The sequence below is a fragment of the Psittacula echo genome, assembly GCF_963264785.1.
Source record: "Psittacula echo genome assembly, chromosome: 12".
Taxonomy (NCBI): domain Eukaryota; kingdom Metazoa; phylum Chordata; class Aves; order Psittaciformes; family Psittacidae; genus Psittacula; species Psittacula echo.
This window is the reverse complement of record NC_137747.1, coordinates 9471516-9498791: the sequence shown is the minus strand read 5'-3', so window position 1 is coordinate 9498791 and position 27276 is coordinate 9471516. Positions and strand designations below refer to the sequence as shown.

The 27276-nt window shown below is 57.4% G+C and overlaps 3 protein-coding genes across 3 annotated transcripts; all 3 read left to right on the top strand.

Moving 5' to 3' along the window:
- The first annotated feature begins 2470 nt into the window (after nt 1-2470).
- On the top strand, nt 2471-4220 carry PDRG1 (p53 and DNA damage regulated 1). The gene is made up of 5 exons (XM_080627932.1): nt 2471-2660; nt 2727-2802; nt 2888-2962; nt 3487-3567; nt 3844-4220. Exons 1-5 carry the CDS (start codon nt 2577-2579, stop codon nt 3924-3926), a joined length of 399 nt encoding a protein of 132 aa, XP_080484058.1. The 5' UTR covers nt 2471-2576; the 3' UTR covers nt 3927-4220.
- A 10050-nt stretch (nt 4221-14270) lies between these two features.
- DUSP15 (dual specificity phosphatase 15) lies at nt 14271-19727 on the top strand (the record flags this gene model as incomplete). The annotated part of the gene is made up of 7 exons (XM_080627771.1): nt 14271-14291; nt 15892-15925; nt 17680-17762; nt 18112-18161; nt 18696-18770; nt 19186-19357; nt 19515-19727. 7 exons carry the CDS (start codon nt 14271-14273, stop codon nt 19725-19727), a joined length of 648 nt encoding a protein of 215 aa, XP_080483897.1.
- Nucleotides 19728-23370: 3643 nt separating this feature from the next.
- Nucleotides 23371-26234, top strand: LOC308226226 (interferon regulatory factor 4-like; the record flags this gene model as incomplete). The annotated part of the gene is made up of 8 exons (XM_080627746.1): nt 23371-23544; nt 23908-24097; nt 24671-24711; nt 24812-24914; nt 25221-25322; nt 25405-25800; nt 25881-25999; nt 26094-26234. 8 exons carry the CDS (start codon nt 23371-23373, stop codon nt 26232-26234), a joined length of 1266 nt encoding a protein of 421 aa, XP_080483872.1.
- Nucleotides 26235-27276: the final 1042 nt, after the last annotated feature.

The window sequence follows — 27276 nt, the reverse complement described above, 5'->3', positions numbered from 1 at the left end:
GCTTCCCCCATGTCTGTGCTGACCTGGGACGCAGGCTTCCCCTGCCCTCTGTGCAATTGGAGGGGGCAGGTGGCAGCCCATCCCCATCACTGTCCACTTCTCATCCCTGTCCCCATCCCATCCCCATCCTTGTCACCATTACAACCCAATCCTTGTCCCCATCCCATTCCCATCTCCATCCCCATCGCTGTCACCATTCCATTCCAGTCCCTGTCCTAACCCCAACGCATCCCTATCTCGATCCTCATCCCATCCCAATCCCTGTCCCCATCCCATCCCTCCCACATTGACTTTGAAAGTCCTCCCTCCTCCCAGTCTCTCTGTGCATAACAAGAGCTGCTGGTGGACATGGTGGCAGGAGGTCTCCAGCCCACCGAAGGGGACTGCCACCACCCAGACAGGACACACTTCCCAAGCACCACCTCCAGCTCTGGAGCCAAACCCCACCCGTGTCTGTGTGTCTGCAGCAGGATGGGCAGTTTGGCTTTCCCTGCCCACAGAGCTTTATGCCACTGGTCTGTGTCCCCAGGAGGGAAATACAGCTCCAGGTCCAGGTGGGTCCCAGCACTCAGCGTGAGAATCATCAGGCCTTTCTCCTCCCATTCCTCCAAAGCAACAAGGATCAGATGCTGCCTTTGCGCCTGCAGAAAGCTGAAGGAAATCATTCCATGGTGGATGCTGTGGTGCGAGGCTGCAGGAGAAAAGCAGATACATGTCCTGCATCTTGCACCCCATGTCCTGCATTCCACCCTGCAGCTGCCCCGGTGCCCCCATCCTACTGGGATGCCATGGGAGCCAGCCCTGGGACACGGGACAGATCCAGACTGCAGATCTCCAGCCAGACACCCCCACTGAAAAAGGAGCATTTTCCAGTGTTGGTGCCAGCCCCAATCCCACTGTCTCACGTCAGGAAAAGCTCCAACCAGAGCATGAATGCCTCCATCTCAGGCCAGCCGCTCACTGCCACCGCTGCCCTGGGAGTGCCTGGTCTCTGTGCATGCAGCCGAGGAGATCTCCCCAGTTAACTGCAACAAACAACCTGACGGGATTAGGGAGGTAATCTTCCCGCCTGGTAATCTCCTTTAAGAGATTATTTGCCCACACAAGTGAGGTGACCACTGGCCAGATGCTGCCTTGCTCCCTCCTTCCTCATCCCCTGTGGTCCCTGTGTGGTGTTTGGCAGGACTGGGGTCACCACGTGCCGTTGGGGAGCTCCTCACCAAGCTGAGTCCCATGGAGGGCAGGAGCCAACAGGCCCTGTTGTGTCCCCACCACTGCTGGTATTTCTCCTCTCCCCCAGCCCATGCTTGGCCTCACTGGGGCTCCCTCCTACAAAAGCCCCTCTCTAAGACTGGATGTTCCTCCACCATCAACGTGGAACAAACAGCCTCACCGTCACCATCACCCCGCGATGCTGAGTGAGTGGCAGCATCAGGGACAGGGCTGCTTTTGGAAACCCAAGAGATCGTTCTGCGCACCAGCACCCTCCTGCTGAGCAGTATCCCTGGCGCAGAGGGGAGCTGGTGGGACTGGCGCTGTGCAGTGCCCTCCACCCTGGCCTCAGGGCTCTGAAGCAGTTCTCCAGGGCTGTCTCACAACAGCATTCCCGGATGGAGCTGCTTCAGGACATGGGTCCCGGCTCGGCAGACCCTGCCATGGGGCTGGGGCTACTGACCCCGCATTTCTCCATCTCCTGCTGCTCAGGGGCTGGGAGGAAGGGAACAGAGGCCGTTCCGAGGTGAGGTGTTTCCCCCTTCCCGCGGGCAGGGTCTGTCAGGACAGAAGCCTGATGCAGCCAGGGCCGCAGCCATCTCCCTCCCTGGGGATGCAGCCCTCACCAGAGAGCTCTGGAGCAGCCGCTCAGCTGCACCAAAGGAAATCTGAGCTCATCGCCCTGTGCTTTTAGCGCTGTTTATTGCCTCCTGGGGACAAGAAGGGGACAGAAAGGCCACCCCGTGCTCTAAAAGCCCAGCTGCCCTGCACCGGCACCATGCTGGGAAGAGGCGAGGAAGAGCCAGAAGTGCAGCGCTGGTGGGGATGGGTTCTGACATGGTATAAATCATGGAATGGGTTGTGTTGGAAGGGACCTTAAAGCTCATCCAGCTCCAACCCCTGCCACGGGCAGGGACACCTTCCACTGGAGCAGCTTGCTCCAAGCCCCTGTGTCCAACCTGGCCTTGAGCACTGCCAGGGATGGGGCAGCCACAGCTTCTCTGGGCACCCTGTGCCAGAGCCTCAGCACCCTCACAGGGAAGAGCTTCTGCCTATACTGAATCACTCGCACCCGTGGGGGCCCGCGGAGGGCTGTGGGGCTGGGCCCCGCTCCCTCCCTGTGCCGTGGCGCTGCTGCCGTGTCCCGGCGTTCCCGTTGTCCCACGGGTTTCCAAACCCTCGCTCGGGGCCGCGGAGCGTTCCGGGGGTGACCGCCAGGGGGCGCGCTGCGACCCGGACCCTTCCTCCGCGGAACCCGCCGGTGCGGCTGCTGCTGCGGCGCGGAACCGGGCGGCAACGGACACGGCCCATACCCGGATCCGACCGGTAACGGACACGGACCGGAGCCGGCCCCGGCGCCGGCTATGGCGCGGGACCCGGCGTTCGTGCTGCGGTACCTGGCCGAGGTGGAGGAGCTGGCCGAGGACGTGCTGGCGGCGCGGCAGCAGGTACGGCCCGGCCCGGTGGGGGCTCCCCCGCCGCCAGTGGCCGCAGCTGCATCTCTCCCGTTACAGATAGTGGATCTGGACGTGAAGCGGAACCGGAACCGCGAGGCCCTGCGGGCGCTGCACAAGAGCCCGGAGCCCGATGGTGAGGTCGCGCTCCCCGGTGCGCCCTGAGCCCCGGCCCGGAAGCGGCCGCGCTGACCAAAGCGTTTCCCGTCCCTCTCCCGCAGGCAAGGCCATGGTCTGCTTCGGGAGCATGTTCATCGAGCTCCCCGCGGCGCAGACCCGGGACATGCTGCGAAAGGGTACGGTAACGGCTAACGGGGGGCGCAGCCTCACTCTATGCTCCCGAACCCCCCCCAGCACACCCGGGCAGGTCCTGGCTGTCGCCCGGTTCTCCTGGCTCACACATTTGGGCACAAAGGCAGGGGTCAGCCCCCAGCACCCCCAGGCAGGTGGGAAAGAGCCCACTCCTGTGCTGGGGGCGCTGCCAAAGGCTCAGCCTCCAGCCCAGAGCCCTCCTCACCCCCATCCCACTTCTCCCCCTGGAGAGGGGCTTTTGACAAGGGGGAATGGCTTTAACCTGCCACAGGGGAGATTGAGATGAGCTCTTAGGCAGAAGCTCTTCCCCGTGAGGGTGCTGAGGCGCTGGCACAGGGTGCCCAGTGAAGCTGTGGCTGCCCCATCCCTGGCAGTGTTCAAGGCCAGGTTGGACACAGGGGCTTGGAGCAAGCTTCTCTAGTGGAAGGTGTCTCTGCCTGTGGCAGGGGTTGGGACTGGGTTAGCTTTAAGGTCCCTTCCAACACAAACCACTCTGTGATTGTCTCAGACCAGGAACATCTGGATGAGGAGATAAACAACCTCCGGAAAGAGCTGCGTGTGAAGGTGAACCGCCTCTATGAAGCCCAAGGTAACACTCATGTTCTGGAACATTCTCAGCATCAGCTGCCACATATCAGGAAGGTACAGAAACTCCTGATCTCTGTGTGCTCCTGCAGCCACTTTCCCACTTACTTTGCAATTCTTTCCCTGCTCCAGCAGCACTGGTGCGGAGCCACTGACCAGGATAATCCCACATCAGCTCCCAGGGCTGCCCCTGCCTTCCCTGCAGCCCCTCAGGAGCCCAGCAGGGATTGCTGCACTGGTTGTGTTGCAAAGTCCTGATTTTTCCATGTGTTCTTCTCAGGTAAACCTGAGCTGAAGGGGTTTAACCTGAACCCCATGAGTGCCGAGGAAATGAAGCTGATCAACCGCATCCTGGAGGGCTGAAGTGGCCTTGCCATTGTCACTGTGTGTACTCAGGCTGGCACCTCTGCAGCTCACACCACAACATCCTGTGGGGTTTGCTGGAGGAGATCCATGTGCCTGGAGCCCGCCTCAGGTGAGGTCCCTGTAGCCAGAGTTGGGGACTGGTTGGCTTCTCACCTACAAGGCTGCAGCTTCCTTGGATCACAAACACTTTCCTGCTCCTTCCGACTCCCAGGCATGGGCTGGGACACAGCTCTGGGCAGTCGCCCATGGCTGGGGTGGAAGTGGGATTATTAAAGTCAGAGCAGTGAGACATTCCTGACTGTGTGTGTGCTTCTTGTTGGGTTTTTATGCGAGTGCTTCTGGAGTTGGGCTTCAGAGCTGGCTCATTGTCATGTTGGGAACAGGAGTAGGAGGAATTGGGAATCCACAGCACGCCTGCAGCACAGAGGAGGAGTTGTGTATGCCCATGCTACTAAAACAAAGCCAAGCTGTACATCTGAAACACGTCAGGAATCTCTGAAGATGGAGTGGGAGGAGGCAGCATCCTTTTAGTCTCACTGGGAAAACGTGTTCTGCTGTTCAGTTGGAAGGCAAAAGACCAAAGAAATGGGGGATAAAACATGTATATTTAAAAAAAAAAAAAAAGCAGCCTGAAGAGAGCTGAGCAGGACCAGTCCTGAGCCAGCCTTGTAGTAAGAGGAAAATTGATTCAACCAGTAATAGTTTCTTCAAAGGTTTTACAGTTTGTAACAGGCTACAGAGGGGTTGATTTTTTGCTGTCTACAGGAAAGGGTCTGGGCAAGGCCAAGCCCTGAAGTTTTTGAACTGCTGTAAAGGTGTTTCTGGATAGAATTTAAAGGCTTCAAACAGCCATTGTCCTGCTCTCTGCAGCTCTCAAGGGAGCTCACCCATTCTGCCAAACCTCACTGGTGCAGCACAGAGCTGGGCCTGACCCTGTGCTCACTTCCCCTTTGTACATGTGTCCAGGGCTTTAAACCAAGCACCAGCATCTTTCCTGGCTCCCTGAGCACCTTCCACCTTGGAGCTCAGAGGCACCTTCACCAGGCAGCCTCATCCATTCCACACATGCTCCAATTTACAGAGTTCCAAAACCCACCCTGTTTCCAACTCCTTAAATCTGAAATGAGATTTCTTTAACTCTAAACCCCAGTTACCATTGCTTGATCTGCTTTAGAACTCTGCAGCTAACCCCACACACCCTAACCGCACATCTGCACAAACGGAGGCTGCTCACTTCAGCTTTAAGTTTCACGTACACAGATTAAAAATCACATGGACTTATTTACCTGAAGCTTTCAGAGAGCCACGTCCCTGCATGCACAGCGCCAGGTCCCTGTGCTGCAGCCACTCACACACAGCCCATGTAGAGCAGCCACTCAGCATCTCCGCAGTGGCTGACACCAGGTTATTTTTACAGTATCATGGCAACAGGTTCTCTGCTCTGACATGTTTCCATAGTAGTAGCAGTGGGAGGATCAGGTGCCTGCCTTCCCTAAACACTTTGGTTTGCCATGCAGAATGTGTTTAGCCCCTTTATTTTCTTTTCTGCTACAGAACTGAGCTCTGCAAGTGGGGCTGGACAGTTGGGAAGCCAGCAAGGCTTGGGTCCTGGGTCAGCTATTACCACATACCTCATCCAAGCCTTTTGCAGCTTCGGAAGGAAGAAGGCCAGAGTCTAGTGCTGAGCTGTCAGTGTCCAGAGAGAAGCGGGAACTGCTGCTGCCTGATGTGAGGAAGAGAGAGTGAACTTCATCCATGGTGATGTCCCCCATCCCAAGCTCAGGATCAGTGTTACACTTGCTGCTGTGCAGTTGTTCATTGTAGCAGCCTGCAGTGAAAACATTAACAGGAGTTACCCACCACCTTACTCTTCCTTCCTGTAGAAGCAAGAGAACTGCTTTCAGGTGAAGCTGCAGTTGTGTTTTGTTAGTTAGAAACTACACCTAGAGATAACTGTAGGCACACTGAGCTGTGTACTGCAAATTAGAGTTACAATACACATCAGCCTCTTGGAAGTATTACTTCATAATCCAGGTACTATTTCCCAAGAGTGAACTACACACAAACTTCAGGGAAGTGCCCAGTAAAAGGCCACCAATGACTGCAGAGGGTTTTTTGCTGGTGCATGAAGGATACTGCTGTGACTTAACACTTGAAAAGCAGCACAAGGAACAAAACTGTTCCTGCTACATTTACATGTTTCCAACAGTGCTGCTGCAGTTTGGTTGCTCACACACTTTTGGAGAGCTTTTGCTCCTTTGGGTTTCTTAATCCCATAAGAGCTCACAGCCTCTTCTTGTTCTTCTCTTGCTGATGTGCAGGATGTGAGCAGGGCATCCTGCCAGCACGGGATGGACACACAACTAAATGTGTCTCTGTGGTGATGTTCTGGTTCATCAGAGTACCCAGGCCTCCCCCTTCACTGTTGTCCTGTATCAGGTCAAAGCCTCCAATGTGCTTTTCCTTACCCATTAGGCTGCAACATCAAGCACAGGTACTGAAGTACCTCAGCAATGACAACTACCTGTCTGCACACAGGAGTGAACTCCCAGCAATCGGAGACAAAGCTGAACAGCTGAAAGCAGCAGACATCTCCCTGCTATTAATATCCGGGGTTAGCACGTTGTGAAGTCAATCACAAGATGCTGCAAGACAAGCTGCTTGGAACAGAGTGCTCCAGAAGCAGCAAGTGTGGGAGGCACAATGCAGGAGGGCCTCTGAAAGAGAGCTCTTGTGCAAAGCCCAGCTCTGACACGGACTCCACTCCCTTTGCAGCCCCACGCTGCTTCATTTCCCCACTCTGCAGTGGCTGCATGCTTGCTTTGCTCTACTTCTGGAAATTCATCATTTAATCACTATAGAGTATTATGATCAGTTGCCAAGACAGAGTTGGAACCAGGCCATCCATTCCAAACATCTTAATAAAACCCCTAAGAAGGCAATAAACATCTCTGCCTGCCTGCTCTCCCTGTCCAAGGTATGGAGAGTGTCTTTGAGATGTCCCTGAGTTCAGAGTCTTTCCTGGCTGCTGGTAGTGAGGGAAAGTGAAGCATTTACCTCCAGAAATAAGCTGAGGAGACACAACAGTAAATTAGGGAGAAACAGTCAATAGTTCATGTAAGAGAAACGCCTGTGCACAGAACCGTCACCCTGCTAGCAGGCAGGAGTAAGTGTGAAGCAATAGGAAATCCAACCCTAAATCTCTTTCCCATGCACAGAGCCAAAGAACATTCTGAGCTTATTGCAAAGTTTCTATTCCTGTTCTTGATGGTACTAGAGAAAAAAAGTCCTTCTAGCTTCCAGACAGACAGACAAGTGAAACCCCAAGTCTAGCTGAAGCAGTAAATGCTGAGGAGTATTCACAGAAGGAGCACTAGCCCTTTTTTTAGCAGTAGAATGTGGATGTCTCCTGGGAACAGCTTCCCAGCACAACACAGTGTTCAAACGCTCTCCTGCAGGAGCCCAGCAGCACTACCCAGCATTGTGCCCACATACAGGACCTGCATTCTGCCTCCTGAGCCACTGAAGTTACTCCAGCTCTTTACGTGCAGGCTGCCTGAGGGGCAATCTGGTCTGGGGCTATGAACAGAGCAGATTGTGCACATTAGAGCTATAGGCCCACAGCTGAGCTGCATTTGTTTGCTCTATTGAAATCAAGCTGTCCCCAGGGGCACCATGTTAAATAGTGGGCTGAAGCTGCCAGGACACGGGGCTGTAACAGGTACCTGCTGCCATGTCCTGTTAGAGGGGAGGGTTAAAAAGAAACAAATCAGGGAAGACATTTCACAGGAGAGCACTGTCAACATCAATCACATCCGAGGGAAATTTCCCCACCTGCAGAACTGCTTTGCACTCACACAATTAAAGCTGAAAGAATAATCCTCCGATCTGCTTGTCATTTCTGGAATACCATTTGCTGTTTCTGTTGCTCTCAGCTCCTGTAATGACAAGGCAGTTGCACTCTCGGGATCCTGCTGTTGCAACACTTGGGCTGTGTGTGTGTAGCCGGCGATTCTGAGAATCTCAGCTGAACTTTTTAATGATATATATTTTTCCTTTCAGCCCTGAGGCACCTAAATGCTGTTTGCATTATAAAAAGCCATTCCCAACAGATGACCACACATTTAGTCCTGGCAATTATTTTCCACTCACCACCCTACAGTTCCAGAGCCCAGCAAGAAGTCTTAGTAAAAAGGCAGAGACCAGAAGGTAGAAGCCACCAGCCCCCAGTGCAGTTAAACCCTTCAGGCCTGACTACTGAACAGCTAGAGGAAGAAAAGGGTCCCCGGGTCCCCATCAGACTTTCCCCAGCAGCAAATCAACATTTCTTCTATCACGGTACTGCAAAGACCCTCCTTTCCCCACAGACAAGAGATTTATGGAAGTGAGCAGCCCATAAAACAGGAAGCTCAACACCACCCTCCATTACCATTGACCCCATCTCAGACTCACGAGGAATCTGACATCCCATTTAATTGTTTTTCTTCCTCCCTCTCTTTCCCTCAGCTGCCACCTCCTGAGGATCAACAGTGACAGTTGTGTGCAGCAGAGTCAACCCTGCTGTACTGCTGAGCACTTGGAAGTGAAGGGCTAAGCTGAGATGCATTTGAGAAGAGCACTAACCAGAAAGTTGTTAGGTTTAAAGTAAAAAAGATCAACCTTACAGATGCACAGAGAGCTGCAAAGCAAACATTAAGACTCTTCCCTAAAGCTGCTATCAATGAAATCACATTTATAGCCATCAGGAGACGGGGCACCAGTTAAGTGGCTGCCAGGAGGAGTTCAGCTCATTCTTGGCCACAGCAGAGCCTCAGCAGGCAGTGTGTACCCCCACTCCCCAGGAGCACAACTGGGTACAGGCTTCTGCCCTGCCACATTTCATCCCTGGCAATGTTCAAGGCCAGGTTGGATGGGCCTTGGAGCAATCTGTTCTAGCAGAAGGTGTCCCTGCTCGTGGCAGGGGCTTGGAACTGGATGAGCTTTAAGGTCCCTTCCAACCCAAACCAGTCTGGGAGTCTATGATTTGAAAGATGGAATCTGAATGAAGTAAAGATAAGGATCAAAGACAGACACTGAACAAGCAATTACCTAATTCTCACTCTAAATAGTCCTTCTGCCCCAGTGCCAGTTAATTATCTTCCCTGTCTAATCACAGGCTTCAGCCATCTGAGCTTAAATCAAGCACCACATGAGGGTATCTCACTAAAAACTGCAGGCAATAATAAAAATCAGAGGCAATCAAGGGTGGGGTACGTAGAAAATGAAAGAGTGACTGTTCTGAGCTAGTACAATACCTCCTGGCTGGCATGAAGCTCTTCATGTCACTGTGTCTCCAAACCTCAGCACCCCTTCACCCAAGGCAGCCTGCTGTACTCCACTCCTGATAGCTTTTAATCACTCGGAGCAAGCATGAACTCTGCTGAACTTTCACAGACAGAAGTGATGGATTTTCCTGTCTCCTAAGCCATCAATTTGAGGTGGGATTCCTTTTGGGAAGACGTGTTAATCAAATGAAAGCTATCAAGCTCAGGACAGCAGCAAGGGGGACATGTAGGAAATCAAATCACTCTCTTCCATGAATCACTCTGTTCTCACAGTCTGTGAGGCTGAGGAAGAAGAAAGGCTGCCAAAATTCAACCACTAACAATAAAAGGAGTGATATTTCAGCTTTGGTCCTAACTGATCTGTCAAACTGACATTTCCAGTACTCTTTTGACACCAGTTTTCCAATGAAAAAAAGACTGGAGAGAACAAAAGGTGATAGTGACAGCACAGCCAAATCCTGAAGGTGTGTGCAGGAGCTGGGAGTGACAAGGTCCTTTTCTTACCCTCCTTCATGGCACACACAGACAGGTGGGATGCAGCCATCATCTCTGCTCTTCAGAGTAAACCCTGTGTGAGAAAAGTGACTGAATCCACCTCTGAATCACCAGGCCTTCAGTGGGATGTACTGGGAGAAGAGGGAAGGAGCAGCTGAGTGTGAAGGCAAGGAAATCCATTTCTGGCACAGTAACAGTGGTTTGCACTTACAGACATCACCAGAACATAGACTCCCAAGTCAAGATTCTAACCTACAAAGCAGAGAAATGTCTAACGTACCCCAGCTGCTGATACTGCTGCCTAGTGTTAACTGTACCCAAGATCAGAGGTTTATATATGAATATGTACACAGTGTAAGAAGTCAGATCCCAGATAAAGTGTCTGCCCATTTGGGGAAATCCACCTTTAACACACTTAGGTGTTGCCCTGGGGAATTGCACAAGACAGGCACAGAACAGAGCAGGAGGAAAGGAGGAAATAAGAGCAAAAGAACAAAATGCCTGTTGGATATTCCCCAAAGAGAAGACAGAGTCCTTCTCACCTTCAGTCAATGATATCCTTCAGGTTTAAGAATAGGAAAACTCCTTCACCTTGTGACCTGCCAACCTACAGATGGAAGAGCAGAGTTACAAGCTTTAACATTAGCATTTCCCCAGGGCTTCCCAGAATTTCCATGCACAACCCAATTCATCATCTTGTGTTTGTACACAGGAACATTTATTCAATGTTATGGGGGCAGGGGGATCCCCAGCACAAGAAGCTCAGATTTGTAAGTGTTAGGAGGATTCCTGGAGGAAAAGAGCAGAGCAGGCAGCCTGTGGGGAAGTACCAAATAAACTCTGTCACATGTTTGCAGAGATATAAGCAACACAACATATGTTGTTGGAATTTTGTTAAGTCACATTTTAAATTTGTGTATGTTACAGAACTTAATTAACCAGGAAAGTCATGAAAGGTGCCAGAAAACTACAGCAAGTGAGCAGGAAAACCCCTGCAGACAGCTTTGGCTACATGAGGTACTACAGGCTCCCTCCTCAGGGCAGCTCTCAAAGGAGCCCAAACTCCTGCAGCCCCAGGATGTGGCTCTGCATGCCCTGACCTGCTCCTCATCCACGTGTGGGAGCAGCAACCAGACACATCCCAACAGGGACTGCTCATGAGCACAGACCCACAGGAGCAGTAACACAGAGTTTATTTTTACTCGTCTGTGAGTTTTGAGGTCAGCCACAAACCATCTCCTTTAAGTTGGGAGAATTTCAGTAATCACAGGCTTCTCACATATCCTTGTTTACTGTGTTCTGGTTATTTACCATGTTAATTGAGGTTGTGGGCATAAAATCAGCTTAATGTAAGGTTTTCCACTGCCAATTAACACATTCCTATTTGCAGAGTTAGATAATCACTGGCTGCTGTCCTCCTGGCTGTAATTCACATTTTACTTTGCATAATTACCCCCCATTCACTGCTCATAAGCTTGCCTTTACCGACAAGCCTGACTCTGAGGTGAATCCTATGGCCCAGCCTCCTCACCCAACCTGTGAAGTGACTGCTCTTTCACAGGTCTCACAGATGGGCTATGTTCAATTCTGCACCACTGCATGATACTCATAGTGTTAAATGGCTTCAGCTATCTGGGAGAAACACGGAGCTTCTCAGCATCAGGTATTGTTGTAATTTCTAAAGGAAACACAGTATTTCCTCGGTCCCCAGGACACTGCCTGATGTGGAAGTTGCTGCATTCAGCACAGCTCCAGGTCTGAGGGGATAAATGTGATGTGGAGCATGAGGCTACCCTTCAGGTCTCCACCTGCAGAGCAGAGAGAAGCTAAAGCCAACTAAATCCACCCCAAAGTGCACTCCAGGCTGCTCATGGAGTCTCCCAGAACCTCTTCATATTGTCAGGATTAAGTCCACTCAGTGATCAGCTGGACTTACCACAGCTGACATCTAATGAGTGGGATTTCCCTAAAGCCAAACAGATGTTTTCACAGCTCCATCTTTAGGGGCTGCCCTGGAATGCTGCTTAACAAGAAGCCAATGAGGCAGCTGCCCTGCGAAACCCACCCACCTTCTGCACACCTGCAGCCAAACCTAAGGAATTCAGAGCATGAGCTTGCCCATAACCCCACAGTGAGAGCCCCCAGGAGCACTGTTCCTCCACACCAGAACTCTGCACTTTACATCTTCACCACTGAGTTCATTTGGGCTCTACAAATAAACCGAGCTGTGCTTCAACTGATGGCATAAACTGCTACACAACACATGTTTTGGTGGGATGTGTTGATGAGGAAACTCACCTTGCTCTGCCCAATTCTTCCTGTGGATTTCCTGCATACTTTCCTCTCCCTCCACAGAATGAAGGTCTCATTCATCTCGGACTCACTTTCCTTGGGAGAGCACATACTTACTGGCTTCCTCATCCAAGCAATGTCAGGATGCTTGCAAAATCCTTCCACAAACATGGTGCTCTGAAGGCATTTTGAAAGCCTTCAGAACAAAGGCACATCTTGTTGCCTCAGGCTTTCCTGCTTCTCTTTCTAACTGCTTCCGAAAGCTCTTCACATCCTTCACTCAGCAGCTCCTCTGACTCAGCTGGGTGGAAAGAGAAATACACAGTTCAGCACAACAGACGCTCCCACAGGCTGACTCACTTTAATTGCCCTTGAGGAGCTGCTGGGCATCAACTGCACCACGTACTCTTGAGGAGAAAAATAACAACTATGGATACCACTGAGAACAGCTTGCTCTGTGTGCAGCAAAAGGCTCAATTTTGAGTTTCCTTATCTCTGCATGGCCATGGGGAGCTAGAACAGATCAGGTCTTACAATCCCTGCTGCTCCATAGCCTTCCATGCAGCCAGCACCCTCCTCTCCAGGGCAGGCAGCACTGATTGCTGCCCACACTGACTCTGGAGCAGGTTTAGCCCCTAGCGCCGCAGCAGAACCACCACAGGTTACAGCCCAGCATCACAAACCACCCTCAGCTCCATTCCCGCCATGGCTGGGGAGTGCCAAGGCTCACAGGGGGAACACCTCCCTGCTGTGGAAACACTGACCTGGAGCAGACAGGGCAGCAAGAGCTTTACCTGCTGCCCACAGATACAAAGGAGACTGCCCAGAACAGAGCCGCTTCAGAGGCCCTCCATCCACTGCAGCATCTCCAGTGGGCTTCAACACAAACCCCTTGGGCTGGGCAGGCAGGACACAGCGCACAGCCTGCGGCAGGAGGCTCTGCTGGTGCTGTGCTCGCCCTCACCTGCACTGGGGTTGAACACGCTGCCCCGTGTACGCACAGGAGCCGGGGACGAGGGCACCATAAGCCCGCCTCTAGGCCGCTGGTGCTGCCGTACCCGATCCATCCTCGGGCCTGAGTCAAGGCCCGAGTTTAAGGCTGGGTCTGCGCCTGCGCCTGCGCCCGCGCCCTCCAGGCGGCAACCATCACCATGGCAACCGCGCCGCTGTGCAGCAGGGGGCGCTCGTGGGACCGGAAACCCGGAGCTGGACCCCCCCGGTGTGACCCCCGCGGGGCTCAGAGCCCGGTGCTGGTCCCGGGTCCGCTCAGCTCCCCCGGCCCCCGGTGCCGCCCCGTGTGCTCCAGCCCCCCCGCACCACCCGTGTCCCACGTCCCGCTCATCCCGCCCCGTGCCCCCAGGTACCCCCCCTCCTGTCCCCTCCTGTCTCCCCACCTGCACCCGCAGAGCGCAGGGGTAGGGCAGGGGGGCAAGGACGGGGCTGCAGGCAGCGGGGAGCCGTGCCGGGGCAAGGACGGGGGCCCCAAGACCCCTACTCTGCTCTGCTGCGGTCCCGCTGCCAAGCGGGGGCTGGGATCCGCATTCCCTCGGTCCCAGAGATTCCTGCAGGACATCGCCCCCCCCCCCCGCAGTGGGACCCCGCAGCATCTGCGTGCGGGTGGGCACCGCTGCCTGCCCTGAGGTGTGCAGGGCCGGGGGCTCGCACACGGTGGGCACGGCTCAGGGTGGGCATGGAGGGCAGGATGGGCATTGCGAGGGCAGGATGGGCATTGCGAGGGCAGGATGGGCATGGCGCAGAATGGGCATGGCGCAGGAGGGGTGGCCACGCTGCCGGGCGCTTCCCCGCGCGGTCACACAGACCTTCCTTGATGGAGCGGGACAAAGGTTTTGTTCTTCTCCCAACACTGCAGCCTTGTGCGGCCGCGGCGGGCAGCGGCGGCAGGCAGCAGGCAGCGCGGGCCCCGTGCTCCCACGCCACGGCGCAGAGGGGGAGCTTCTCCTCCTTTGTCTGCTCCCGGCCAGAGCCGCACCGGAGCGTCCAGGGAAGGGCCTTGGCAGGAGCAGCGGAGGACAGCGGCCAAGGTCCGCTCTGCTCCGGCACAGCCGCTACCGGCTCGGCCTCGCCACGGGAGCCGAGCTCTTCATGACGGAAACCCGACCGGAGAGCATCTGGAGCGGGGCCGGCAGCCGCACCTGGGGCCGGGGAGGACGGCAGCATTGGGGACAAGGACACCCGCGCCCCGTTCCCCCCTCGGCGCCCGCTGCCGGCCATGGGAAACGGCATGAGCCAGGTAACGGGGAGCACTGGGACGGCCATGCCGAGCCCGCTTGTCCCGGCGGCGGCGGTGGGACACGCTCTGCGGTGCCAAGCGGCGTTTCAGCTGCCGGCACCGCATCCCAGGCGGGCTGTTTGCTGCCGGCAGTGCAAAACCGGAGGAGAAGCAGGCGGAAACGCTGCCGGCAGCGGGGGCTCGGTCCGACAGACGCCGGGGCTTGTGGAGGGCAGGGGTGACTGCGAGCCCCTCCGAGGGAGGGGGGATCCTTTAAAGCCAAGGCGCCGGCTCCCGAGCACCCACCAGGAGCCCTGTGTGACCCCAAACCCTGCAGTCTCACACTCCCTGCTCAGCGGGGCCGGGCTGTGCGTGAGGCTCAGCACCACGGGGCAGAGGGAACGGGCACCCTGTTATGGTTGGTTGAGATTTTCCCTGTCACAGCTGAACAGAGAATTCTCCCTGCAAAAATCTCCAGGTCCTAAGCTTTAAACATCCCCCTTCCCTACCCCCCAGCCTTTCAGTATCTGGGGAAGTGCCCGGTGCAGACTGTTCTGCCCCATTATCCTCCAGTAAGGAGCGGGTCAGAAGGGTGCTGGGGACAAGAACGTGTCCTTATTCATGGCTCGGTGTCCTGCCCTTGGGAGCTGCCCTTGCCGGCTGGCGCTTTCCCACCCGCTCCTCTCAGTGCCGCAGCTGCAAGCTGAAGGTTCTCTGCTGATAGAAAACCGGGCTAAAATAGTACGAATCATAAAGAAAACCCTCTTCAAGCTGTTCAGGCAAGAGAAACGTTTTCAAACGTGGGCAGTGGGATAAGTGGGAGCCCAGCTGTGCTGGTGGGAATCAGCTCTGCTGGACCAGGTCCTGGGCACCAAACATCACCAGAGGGAAAAGCTAGAGGGGAACCAGCTGGACACAGGGTGAACAGCCCTGGATCCTCACTGCCCAGGCTGGGAGATAGGGAAGTATAAAATAGCTCAGGGGAAGAAGGTGTCCTCCTCGTGCATCTGCAGTGCTATTAACAGAGGCATCGTCACGTAATTATCTTTTCATCACGAGGAGTGGAATTTCCCAAGGAAAATAAGATGAAGATGCGGTGTCCAGAGCGAGCTATTCCTGGCTGTTAGGAACAAGCTCCCTGCAGCACTGAGCGAGGGGAGCAGAGCTTGGGGCTGCACGGGGAACTGCTGCATCCCCGGATGGCTTCCCCATGCCTGTTGCTCCCTGTCCCTTGGGCAGCAGGACTTCCACAAGTCATGGGTAGAGTCCAGGGCTGTATGAGGTGTACACTGCTTGCTGAGCTCAGATAATGAGCTCTGATAAAGAAGTTTGATAACAAGGAAGAAGAGCAATAAAAAAAGCCACGGCTGGATTGCAGCACCCATGAGGGTACCAGGGCTGCATCCAGCCCCATGTGCTGGATCCCAGAGCAGCTGGAGCCCCTGGAGCACCCATGATCAGGGGCACTGGCATTACTCCTGCCCTGTGCTTGGTGATGGTCCATTAATGGCAGAACTTTGGCCTTTCATCCAAGGCCACTGCTTCCCACGGGGGTCCTGGCATGGTGGGTCCCATGGCACAAGGTCACTGCTCACCCTGCCCTTCCCCTTGTGTCCCACAGATCCTGCCCGGCCTCTACCTCGGAAACTTCATCGGTAAGCAGAGCCCTGCTGCCACAGAGACGGCCTCCAGTGAGGAGCTGGGCTTGAGCTGGTGCCTCCCTGCCTGCAAGCGCTGCCCAACACCCTGCCAGCACCCACATGTGCTCTGCCCTGTGCTGGGATTGTGCTGGCAGCAGTGGGGGTGAAGGCATGGGGGGAAACACCAGGCAGAAACCCTCCACCTCTGCTTTGGTTGGGGGTGAGGCACCTCAGTTTCACAGCTGTAGATGCAGTAGGGGGCTGCCCATCCTCAAGAGGAAATTTCTCCCAGAGGCAGAGTCACCCCTTCTCACACCAACCACTATTTTAAGGAGTTTTCATTCTCCAGGGGCGATTCATGATCACATCCTGGCATCTGCCACGACGAACCAGCATTTATTAGTGCTCCTGCCTCCCTAATGGCTCTTTTGGCAGCTGGATTCCTGCTGGAAGTGTGAGAAAGTTTAAAACCACTGGTGGGAATTGCCAAGACGATGTCATTGGAGCCAGAGCAACAGCCCCAGTTAGGGCACCCTGTGCTCCCCATGGAGCGTGCTGGGATGGGCTGGGGGAGCCGTGGCTTGCTGGCAGCAGAGGGGCCCAGGTTCATCATGGGGGATCCTGCAAGTGGGCTTTTGGCTTGATGCCATCTGAGCATCGCTCTGCCAAGCAATGCAGTGAGGACAGAGATTTCAGGCCTCCTACATGAAGCTCTGACTGCTCACAGGCATTTTCTCCAGCCAAAAGCTGTTCCAGCCTCTGTAAGCCTGGATGCCAGTGTCACCAATTGCTGTCACTGCCTGCCCGAGGCACTGTGAAGGTGATGGGCACAGTGCAAGGCCCCACAATGGTCCCCAGCTCCATCCCCACATGCAGCCAGCCCGGCTCCCCTGCAGAACATCCCTCTTGAGACTCACTCCTATTAAAATTCACATCACGCTGTTGGCACATCACGGGCTGGGTTCACGAGCCAAGGTTTTACACCACGTGAACATTTACAAACCCAATGCAATGAGATGGGAAACACTGCTCCTCCTCTCAGGCTGGTCATGGCATCAAAGGGAGACAGCTTCAAAGCTGCCCAGACAGCAAGAGGAGCATGTTCCCCTCCCAGTGCAACCACTGCTGTGCTGACCAGTGACCAGGACCACAGACTGGGATGTGGAGCATTAGCAAGATGCAGATCATTGCTCCAGACAGCTGAGGAGGCTCAGTTTCTGTGCATGCAGCAGGAGAGAGGGCACAGAGTGCTGCGGGTCACTGCTGAGGTGTGCTTTGCAGACCCCTGAGGTGCTAAAGCGCTCAGGCAGAGGGAGCTGAACTCAGGGTTGGTACAAATCACTGCAGCTCCACTCCCACAGTTGACAAAGCAATCCCTGAGGGTGCAGCGGGTCCCATTGCCATGTGTGTGTTTGCACAGGGGAGGTGCAGGCAGCGCATCTCCTCCCCACACTGGAACAAGCACAGGCAGGAGCTGCTGGCTCGCATAGGAGGGAGTTTTCCGTTCAGGTGTGAATCCGTACCACAGCAGAGCAGCAGGGTCCAGTGTGCTCACAGGGAGGGGGATCTGGTTTGGTATCACAGTGTTTGGGCTCCAGATTTCCAGGGTGCATCTGAGTGCTTGCCCATGTCTCACTGCTGCGTGTGGCGGGTGTGATGCTGGAGCAAGGCTTTATGTGCTGGCTGTCTGCAGAAGCATGGCAGATGTGCTTGTGGGAAGAGAAGGATAAGAAACAAATACATGCTAAACATCTAGTTTTACCCTTTAGATGCCAAAGACCTGGAACAGCTAACCCGGAACAAGATCACACACATCGTTTCCATCCATGAATCTCCCCAGCCCTTGCTGCAGGTAGGGTCCTGCACCCAAAGCCACCCTGTAGATCCCCACAGCTCCTTCCGTGCTGCAGCATCTTCCTTCCCCCCAAGCATCCCACAGCACATGCATCTCTCCCCGGTCAGTGGTCCCAGAGGAGCTGGGCAGCCAGCCCGCATGGGAAACTGGCCCTTGTGTGATTTAACCTGGCCTTGAATGCTAATGGGAAACAATTTCCAGCTTCCAGCTTCATCTCTCCCCCACTGCCCTCCCCTGCCAAGAGATGCTGTGTTGGGGGAACAAAGCTCCAAAAACTGGCCGCAAGCATCCATGACACCCCAACCACAGCATCCCACATTCCTCCTCTCCCTTTTGTGTCTTCCAGGACATCACCTACCTCCGCATCCCCCTGCCTGACACCCCTGAGGCCAACATGTGAGTACCCTAGGGAGAACTGGGAGCCGCAGGGGCAGTCAGGGCTGAGGCACTGCCTCCAGCTCCCCAGGCTCAGTGACCCACAGGCTGATGTCCCGGTGCTGGGGACCAGCTCAGGGCCATGACAGCATCCCAGCCCAGTGACTGCTGGGGAGCAGGTCCTGGCCCAAGCGGGACGTGGCTGGAGTGGGTGAAGGCTCTGGAGCCAGCCAAGGGTGCTGGCAGGGCTGGAGGTGTGAGCAGCCAAGTTCCTGCTGCCCCAGCACAAGTCACACAAGTCCCAGGGCAGCCCCACACATCCCCAGCACAGCGTCCCCATCCCTAGTATGGCCTGAGCTGGCCCCTGCACCTTCCCTTGGGAAACAACAGCACCGAGCTGCTCCAGTCTCAGCAGCTGCTGGCAGTGCCTGTGAAGCAACAGGCAGTTTCTGTTAGTGCTTCATCCTTGGACATGCAGGGCTGCTCAGCCTCCAGCCTAAAACTCCCCTTCCACCCCTGAAGTCCTTATTCCATCTGGTTTGTTTCTCCTGCCAGCAAGAGGCACTTCAAGGAATGCATCAGTTTCATCCACCAGTGTCGCCTGCACGGAGGGAACTGCCTCGTCCATTGGTAACGTTTCCTTTCCCATGCCTGATGCTGTGCCCCCCCAGCGCAACAGAGACAATCCAGCCCCCAACCCCCAGAGCAAAGCCAGCCCGTGCCAGAGGGCCCCGTGCCCATGGATCCACCCTGGGCTGTGGCTTGTGACTCAGACCCAGCGGGATGGGGCAGCCCTGGAGACGGGGCAGCTCCTGCTACCGCTGGGCAAGCAGCAGAGCAGGGTTTGGGGCAGGCAGCCAGGCTGCAGCCACTGCTCTCACTGCCCCGGGACGAGCGGGTATTTATAGGCACTGATGGACAGGACCTTGGGAGGGCTTAGTTCTCCCAAGCTCCCGGAGAAGAGGAACCGAAATAGCTGGGGGTGAGGGAAGGGGCAGGCGTGGGGTCAGGGTGCGCTGCTGACAGCGGCCCTTTCCCTCGCCAGCCTCGCTGGCATCTCCCGCAGCACCACCGTGGTCGTCGCCTACGTGATGGCCGTGACGGAGCTGAGCTGCCAGGAGGTGCTGGAGGCCATCAGGACCATCCGGCCCGTGGCCAACCCCAACCCCGGCTTCAGGCAGCAGCTGGCTGAGTTCGGCGGCGGCGCAGCCCGCAAGGTGGGACCGGCCTCTGCCCCCCTGCTCTGCTCCTCAGAGCTCCTGGAATAAGGATGGGTCCCCACGGGACCAGGCTGCTCCCGCGCTCCCCTTGTGGGCAGGCTGGGATCTGCCCTTGGAAACAGGCACCTTAGTTTGCTTCTTCCTCCTTCCCCAGGTCCGCAGGCACCTGAAGCAGAGGTATGGGGCATCCCCTTTCAATGATGAGGAAGAAATAAGAGCTTTGCTGCCAGCAGGGAGAGGGGGACCCTCCAGGACAGAGGGAGCACTGCAAGGACGGGTCCCAAGAGGCAGAGACATCAGGAGCACAACTCCCTTCCTGCTGCGGGTGAAGAGGACATTCTCCTGCATCCCGGCTTGTCTGAAGTGACCCCAGCCACGGGAAAGGAGCGAGAATCACCCAATAGCCTGGGAGAGACGAAGGAGCCACTGCACAGGGGGCTGTGCAGGGACCCACACCGAGCCCAGCTCCTTCTTCTCTTCTGGGGTGCGAGCGTGCCATCTCCGGCCCTGGCTCCCAGGCAGGGATTCACATGCACTGCTGGGCTCCGCAGCACTCGGTGGGCTCAGCCTCTTCACATCCAGCATTCTGGGGATGCCTGGTGAGAGGCACCAGTCTCTGTCCCCACAGAGCCACCAAGGGGGTCTCCCGTGCCGCGGGGCCAGCACCCAGGTGATGCCAGCAGCAGCTTTGGCACCTGGGTACCCGCTGCACAGCCCACGGGGCGCACAGGGTGTGGGTTTCCCCACCAGCAGCACAAGCTCCCAGAGCCGAGGTGGATGTGGAGCAGGGACGTGGGTGCATTAGCAGGTAATGCCACCACAGCAAGGGTCCAGCTCCTGCCCGGCCAAGCACAAGCCCTGAGCGAGCACTGTAGCTTTAGGAGCCCACTGCACCCCATTCCCACCCATCCCAGGGCACAATCTGTACAAAAGGTGGGAACTAAGCATTTAACCTGGCCAGACCTCACTAAAGCAGAGCCTTAAGCCATTTTGCTTAAAGACTTTCTATGTCCCCCCAGTAATAAACACCTTTTCTCCATGATCTGCCTGGGGCACAGCTGTACTCCCCTCAATGGCCAGGTCAGAAGGGGGATGCTGAGGAGGAAGGTCCCAGCATGGGGAAGGTCTGGAGACTGCGGAAGCAGGCAGCAGTGGGCTGGACAGATTGGGCTGGGGACCACCCTGCTGCCTTGCAGGCAGATTACAAGGGGGGATCAGAAACCCAGGTGCCACAGCAGGGCTCTGTATGGGGACAGGTTCTGCTCCAGGAGGGCACTCACATGGAGCCTGTTTCACTGCAGCCCCTTCACTCACCAGGTCCAGGAGCCTGCTGAGAGCCTGGCACCAATTGAGCATCACAAGCACCAGCTCCTCCCCGGACCTGCCCTATTTAAACCTTTCCCTGGGGCACAGCCCCAGATGGGGAAGATGCTGGGGATGCCCAGCTGGGTCATCAGCACCTCTGCTGGGAGCCAGAGCATGGTTCTGGGGTCCCTGTCACCCCTCTACCCCAGGGGAATGTGACCCCGAGGCAAGACAGGGACAAGGACAAATGCCAGCTGTGTGTGATGGGGTGCCAGAGTGAAAGAGCTTCCTGGAAAGCAGGGACTGCCCACTCCCTGGAGACACCAGCATGGGGCAGAGCGTGCCCATCAGTAACGAATAATCACTGCTTCAGCCCTGCATGGTGGCTGAAGGTGAACACCTAGTCAGGCATCCCGACTGTCCCTTGGTGCCCATGGTGCCGCGGCTGGGGCAGTGCAGGGCCTCCCATGCTGTGGGAGCTGGAGGGGATGCACAGAGCGCAGGGCAGGAGGGGCTGTGGTGGTTATGGTGTTACTCCTATTGGCTGTGCCACACCAAGCTCCACCTTTTGGCACCCTGAAGCTCCCTTTTGTTTCTGGGAGGGTAACTGAGGAAGTGCTGCAGCAGCTCCTGGGAGCCCCGAGGTTTGTGTGTGAGAAGCTCCTTGCCAGAGCCTCAGCTCCATGGCTCCTACCTCTGCCTTCAGGGCTGGTGCTGCCTTGGGGTGACCCAGGCAGGCTGGGAGTCCGATTCCCACCTTGCTGGACAGGCACTGAGCCCATGGAGTTACCTGCACCCTCCACCGCAGGGTCCCACTCTCCTCCAAGCTCCCTCATCCCCAGGCCAGGGCTCTCCAGCACCCTTTATCCCCGCCCCCCGCAGCACCCCAGGACCACGCCACGGAGATGTATGCATGCCTCGTACATGGCTGCACCCTCCTGTCAGCCCCATGCCGGGGCAGACTATAACCCAGGGTTTCCCTGTTCATGCTGTGAACCCACTCAGAGCAACGGCACCTCCAGCCCAGCTCTGCAGCCCAGCAAAGCGTGTTTAGTTTGGCAGATCTGGTTTGCACAACTGGAAAAGCCCAGGTGAGGGCTCGGTGAGCACTGAGTTAATGTTTGACTCCTTCTGAAGCTCATTTTGGCATAAAAAGTTTAAGGGTTGAGCAGCTTCACCTCACCTGCACAAAGCACAAAGTTTCAAGTACCCCAGAGCATCCTCACTGATCCTGCGGTAATCAGATCCCACAGGTCCTGTGGATCACACGAGATTGAAATCCCTGCTGATAGAGGTTTATCCCGTCAGGCTGGGGCTGGCTGTCATTGTCCCCTGGCCTTGCATGTAACCTGTGCAAGCCGCTGGGAGAGGCTGTGCTGACCCCCTGCCATCGCCCTCCTTCCCAAGGAGAGATGCAGATTCTCCATCAGTGAAGGGGCCACGGGCAGGCTCAGTGAGGACAATGAACACCCCTGTGTGCCCCATGTGCCATCGGTGCCACGTGGCCACATCCCCATGTCCTTTGGGAAAGCCCGGGGCTGAGTGCTGTGATGCTGCTTATTCATTTCAAAGCTCCACAGCCCTGAGTGTGCCACCACTCATCCTCCTCCCTGCGAGAGGAGACTTTCTCTGACTCAGAGCTGGAAAGGAAACCCAACGGGCTGCAAAAGGAGACCTGGTGGCTTCAGGAGAGGCAGAGCCGGGTTTCCCCGTGCAGCAACACGTGGCTCTGTAGCAGTGATCACAGAATCGTTGAATGGTTTGGGCTGGACAGGACCTTGAGATCATCCAGTTCCAACCCCTGCCATGGGCAGGGACACCTCACTCAGGGTGAAATACCTCTTCCTCCTAAAAGGATGGCTGGGAGGAGAGAGGGACAGACCCTGCTGGTAGCCGTGGCATAGGGGAAGGATGCTCAGGAGGTAGCCGGGAGCGACGGGGCTGCTCAGGACCCTCGCGGGGCCCACTTCGGTCCCGGTGCTGACACCCTCCTCCCAACAGAGCAGTGTGGGTGCGGGAACTGCACCCTGAGGCATGGGAAGGTGCCCAGAAGCACCGTAACCACGGGCACCGGTTCTGCCCGGATCCCGGGGCCAGCGCGGGATGAGTCAGGCTCCATCCCCGGCCCCCCGCAGCCCTTGGCACTGCTCATCTCGGCTTTTCCCACCCAATTCCCGTTCAGCTCAGCAGCCAGAGCCCCGCGAGGCACATGAAAGTGTTAGAGCAGAGCAGAGATCAGGGAGATGGGGCAATGTCCCTGCTCACAGCAGCCTGGAAACCCTGTGCCTGGTCCCACAGATCCCCACACCCACGGACTGAGATGCTGGTCCCACGGGAGGACACGGCCCCGGGGCAGGGAGGTGTCCTGGTCCCGTAAGCAGGAGGATGGGGGAGCGGGTCCCTTGTCCCCTGCCGGGAGTGTGTGTGGATCCTTAAAGTCTAAGAGGAGGCACCCAGGAGGGGCGCAGGGGAGTCCCTTGTACTTCCTGGTGCCGTCACCTCTCCCGTGCACTGCCCTGTTCCCTATCCCATGAACGACCCTGTCTCCTCTCCCGTGGCAGCCCCGTGAACCGCCCCCCCCTCCCCCGCCCCGGGGCTGGCAGCGCAGTCGGAGCCGGCAGCGCCGGGCGTGGAAGGGAAAGTGAAACCCGGATCCGCGCTTTCGTTTTCTCAGCCCTAGCACGTTCCCGGGGCACGGGGCAGCGATGGCGGCGCCGGGGGGGCCCATGCGGCTCAAGGAGTGGCTGATAGCACAGATCGACAGCGGCCGGTACCCGGGGCTGCGCTGGGAGAACCGGCACCGCACGCTCTTCCGCATCCCCTGGAAGCACGCGGCCAAGCAGGACTACCGGCAGCAGCAGGACGCGGCGCTCTTCAAGGTACTCCCGGATCGCCGAGACAACCCCCCCCGCCCTGCTCCGGGAGCACCCCGGGATCTGCCACCCACCTCCGGGTGCGCCCGCAGGGCTCTCCATTGCCCAGCTCCTTCTGCTGCTCTGGGACCCCCCCCCCCATTTGGCTCTATGAGCACCCCTGGGACCCCCCACCCGACTCCATGTGCAACCCTGGGGCTCCCCATTGCTCAGCTCTATGTGCTCCCCTGGGACTCCCCAACGCCCAGCAGCCCCCCAGGGCACACAGCCCCAGTTGCCCCCCCCATCCCCAGTGGACCTCTTGTCGAGAAGAGTGGGGGCCGGGGTGCTGGCAGCCCCCGTAGCACAGGGCACCCTCTGCTCCCCCAGGCTTGGGCCATCTACAAGGGGAAGTACCACGAGGGCACGGACAAGGCAGACCCCTCCACATGGAAGACGCGCCTCCGCTGCGCCCTCAACAAGAGCACCGATTTCCAGGAGGTGCCCGAGCGGAGCCAGCTGGATATCTCCGAGCCCTACAAGGTGTACCAGATTGTGTCCGAGGGCACCGGGGCTGCAGGTACGTCCCTGCCATCCCTCCTCCTGTGCTGGACTTGGGGCTGATGCCTGCACTCTGCCTGTACAAGCCCTGTGTCCCACAGACATCATCCTTCCTGGAGAACAGAAGGTGCCAGGAAGACCTTACAATGGTCTTCCAGTGCCTAAGGGGCTGCAAGAAATCTGGAGAGAGACTTTTTATAAGGGCCTGTAGGGACAGGCCAAGGGGAATGGCTTTAACCTGCCAGAAGGGAGACTGAGATGAGCTCTTAGGCAGAAGCTCTTCCCTGTGAGGGTGCTGAGGCGCTGGCACAGGGTGCCCAGAGAAGTTGTGGCTGCCCCATCCCTGGCAGTGTTCAAAGCCAGGTTGGACACAGGGGCTTGGAGCAAGCTGCTCTAGTGGAAGGTGTCCCTGCCCGTGGCAGGGGTTGGGACTGGGTTAGCTTTAAGGTCCCTTCCAACACAAACCAGTTTGGGATTCAGTGATTCCTCCCCATTCCTTTTCCTCTCTGGGTGTCCCAGGCAGGCAGGTATCTTCCCAGGGGCTGTTCCTGCCGTTTGCTGGGAGCTCATCAAGTTTACTTGCTCTCCACAGAGAAGGACGGTGACACACAGTCCCCAGCCAAGGACCAGCAGGTGAGCCAGGCCCCCGGAGCTGCCTGTGGGCTGGAAAAGATGAAACCCCCAGATTCCCTCATGGACCCCACTCATCCCTCCCCACCGCTGCTCTCCCCAGGACAGCACCGTGGGGAGCCCAGAGGAGGATGCCCAGAAGGGTTCAGTGGAGATGTGCCACGTGTCTCCATTGCCCCTTCTCTCTGCCCACCAGACAGAGCAAGGTGAGGAGGGTCCCTGGCAGTGGAACAGGGCTGAGGACAGGGGGCACGCGCTGCCCAGCAGGAGGGACCCAGCTCCCCACAGCTCTGCAGCCTGTTCTTTGCGCAGACAGTGCCCATGGGGATGGAGACCAGGGCTGGGGCTCTGTCCCTGCCCCATATGACCATTAGGGGCTTTAGGGTCCCAAAAATGAGCAGCAGGAGCATGAAGGACCCTGCTGCCCCTCTGGCCCAGGGGTTGGAGCCCTCGGGATCCCCTGGGGACACCTGCCCGTGTTCTTTTGCCACCTCATCTCTGCCCTGGCCCAGGGTGCCACATGAGGGGAGTCTTCTACGGCTGGAACCCAACCCACGGCCACGTCCTCCCCAGGCCCCCGTCCTACCTCCCCATGGAGGACATCAACCACTCAGGTAGGAGCCGCGCTGGCCAGGCAGTGCCCGGGCTGTGCCCCCCCGCCCGCGCTGCCGCAGGCTGATCCTCCCCTCGCCCCAGACTCCTGGCTCCACGTCCGCTTCTACTACTGCGACTTGCTGGTGAAGGAGGTGACGACGCGCACGGCCGAGGGCTGCCGCATCACCTCCCGCCCCGCGCCGGCCGACAGGGAGCGGCTCTACGGCCCCTCCTGCATGGAGCAGATCGAATTTCCCCCGCCGCGGGCGCTTGGGGGCAGCGGGAGGGTGGCCGGGATGACCGATGTGCTGGAGCGGCTCTTGCCCCACCTGGAGCGCGGGGTGCTGCTGTGGGTAGCACCCGAGGGCGTCTTCATGAAGCGGCAGTGCCAGGGCAGGGTGTACTGGAACGGGCCCCTTGCCCCGCATAGGGATGGGCCCAACAAACTGGAGAGGGAGAAGACCTACAAGCTGCTGGACACGCAGCAGTTCCTGCAGCGTAAGTGCCCACTTGCCCTCCCCAGGAGATCCTGGTCCTGTGGGATCCCCGTGTCCCCTGACGGTGCCGGTGTCTTGCAGAGCTGCGGGGGTACCTGAGCCATGGGCAGCCCATGCCGCAGTACCAGATCCACTTGTGCTTTGGGGAGGAGTTCCCCACCAGCGCTGGGCAACACTTCCAGAAGCTCATCATGGCCCACGTGAGTACACACTGGTGCTCACAGCATCCCAGGACCGGGACCATTGTGGTACCCAGACCTTCATCCATCCTCCATCACCTCTGTGCCCCCACAGGTAGAGCCGGTGTTTGCCCGGGAGCTCCTCCATCACGCCCAGCGCATGGGGCCAACGCTGCTGCATGACTGCCCCCAGCCCTGCGCCCCCAGCACCTCCAGCCACATCACCCCCGTCCTCAGGCAGCTCTGCCAGCCCTGAGCCCGGGCAGAGGGAGGGGAGAACCCAGGTGTGACAAAGCCTGCAAGCAGGATGCTCATCCTTCCCAAGGCCCTGCTCTGGTGTGGGTGGGGCTCAGCACTGTGGGGCTGGATGCAGTCAGTCACTGACAGGGGCAGTTGATGTCTGCAGACCCCCAGCATCGCTGTATTTATTTCTTGGGAGCCATCCAGGTGGGATTTGCTGTGTTGTTTGGTGAGCTGGGGCAGAGCCAGCTCTGCGTTCACTCCTTGCAGCACCAGGACTCACCGTCTGCAAACCTTAGAAATAAAGGTTGTATTTTGATAGCTCTGGCTCCAGTGGGGAGCTGGTGCTGGTCTAAGGGGGGCAGAGGCAGCTGGTGGAGCTAGACTTGCTCTGCCCCGGGTCCAGCCCCTTGGTAGGGGTGCAGGCAGCAGTGGGGTGCCCATCAGGTGCTCTGCCGAGCCTGTCCCAGAGGCAGTCAGTGCCTGTGCCTCAGTTTCCCCTGGTGAATGGAGTGAGTGGGCTCCTGGGAGGTGGGGGCCCTGCTGTAACCTGGAAGCAACTCCTTGGGCACGGTGTGGGGACCTGGCACAGAGCAGAGATCCAGCACAGGGCACAGGATCCGGCACAGGGCGCACAATCTGGCACAGCCCCAGGCTGGGAGAAAACAGGCTCTGGGGTGGGCAGGGGGAGCAGCCCCATCTCCATCAGCCTTGTCCAGTTCCCAGCTGCGCAATGTGGGCAGTTCAGGATGAGACCCAGGTCTTTGGAACTTCCCATGGGAAAAGGAACTGGGGAACCCGGGGACCATACCAGGGGCTCAGCCAAGGCCGATACTGCCCATCTCTGCCCCGGGAGGCCACGTCGTGCCAGCCCCGGGGCCGCCGGGTGCTGGCCGCAGGCCTTGGCAGTGCATCCGTCTGTCCGTCCGTCCGCCCGCAGGGACCAGCGCTGGACGCCGGAGCCCTGCTCCGCCCTGGGAGAGGAGGGGCTGCCAGCGGGTTTTAACGGCCGTGCCGGGGCCGGGCGGCAGAGTGGGAGCACCGCGGCTGCAGGGAGG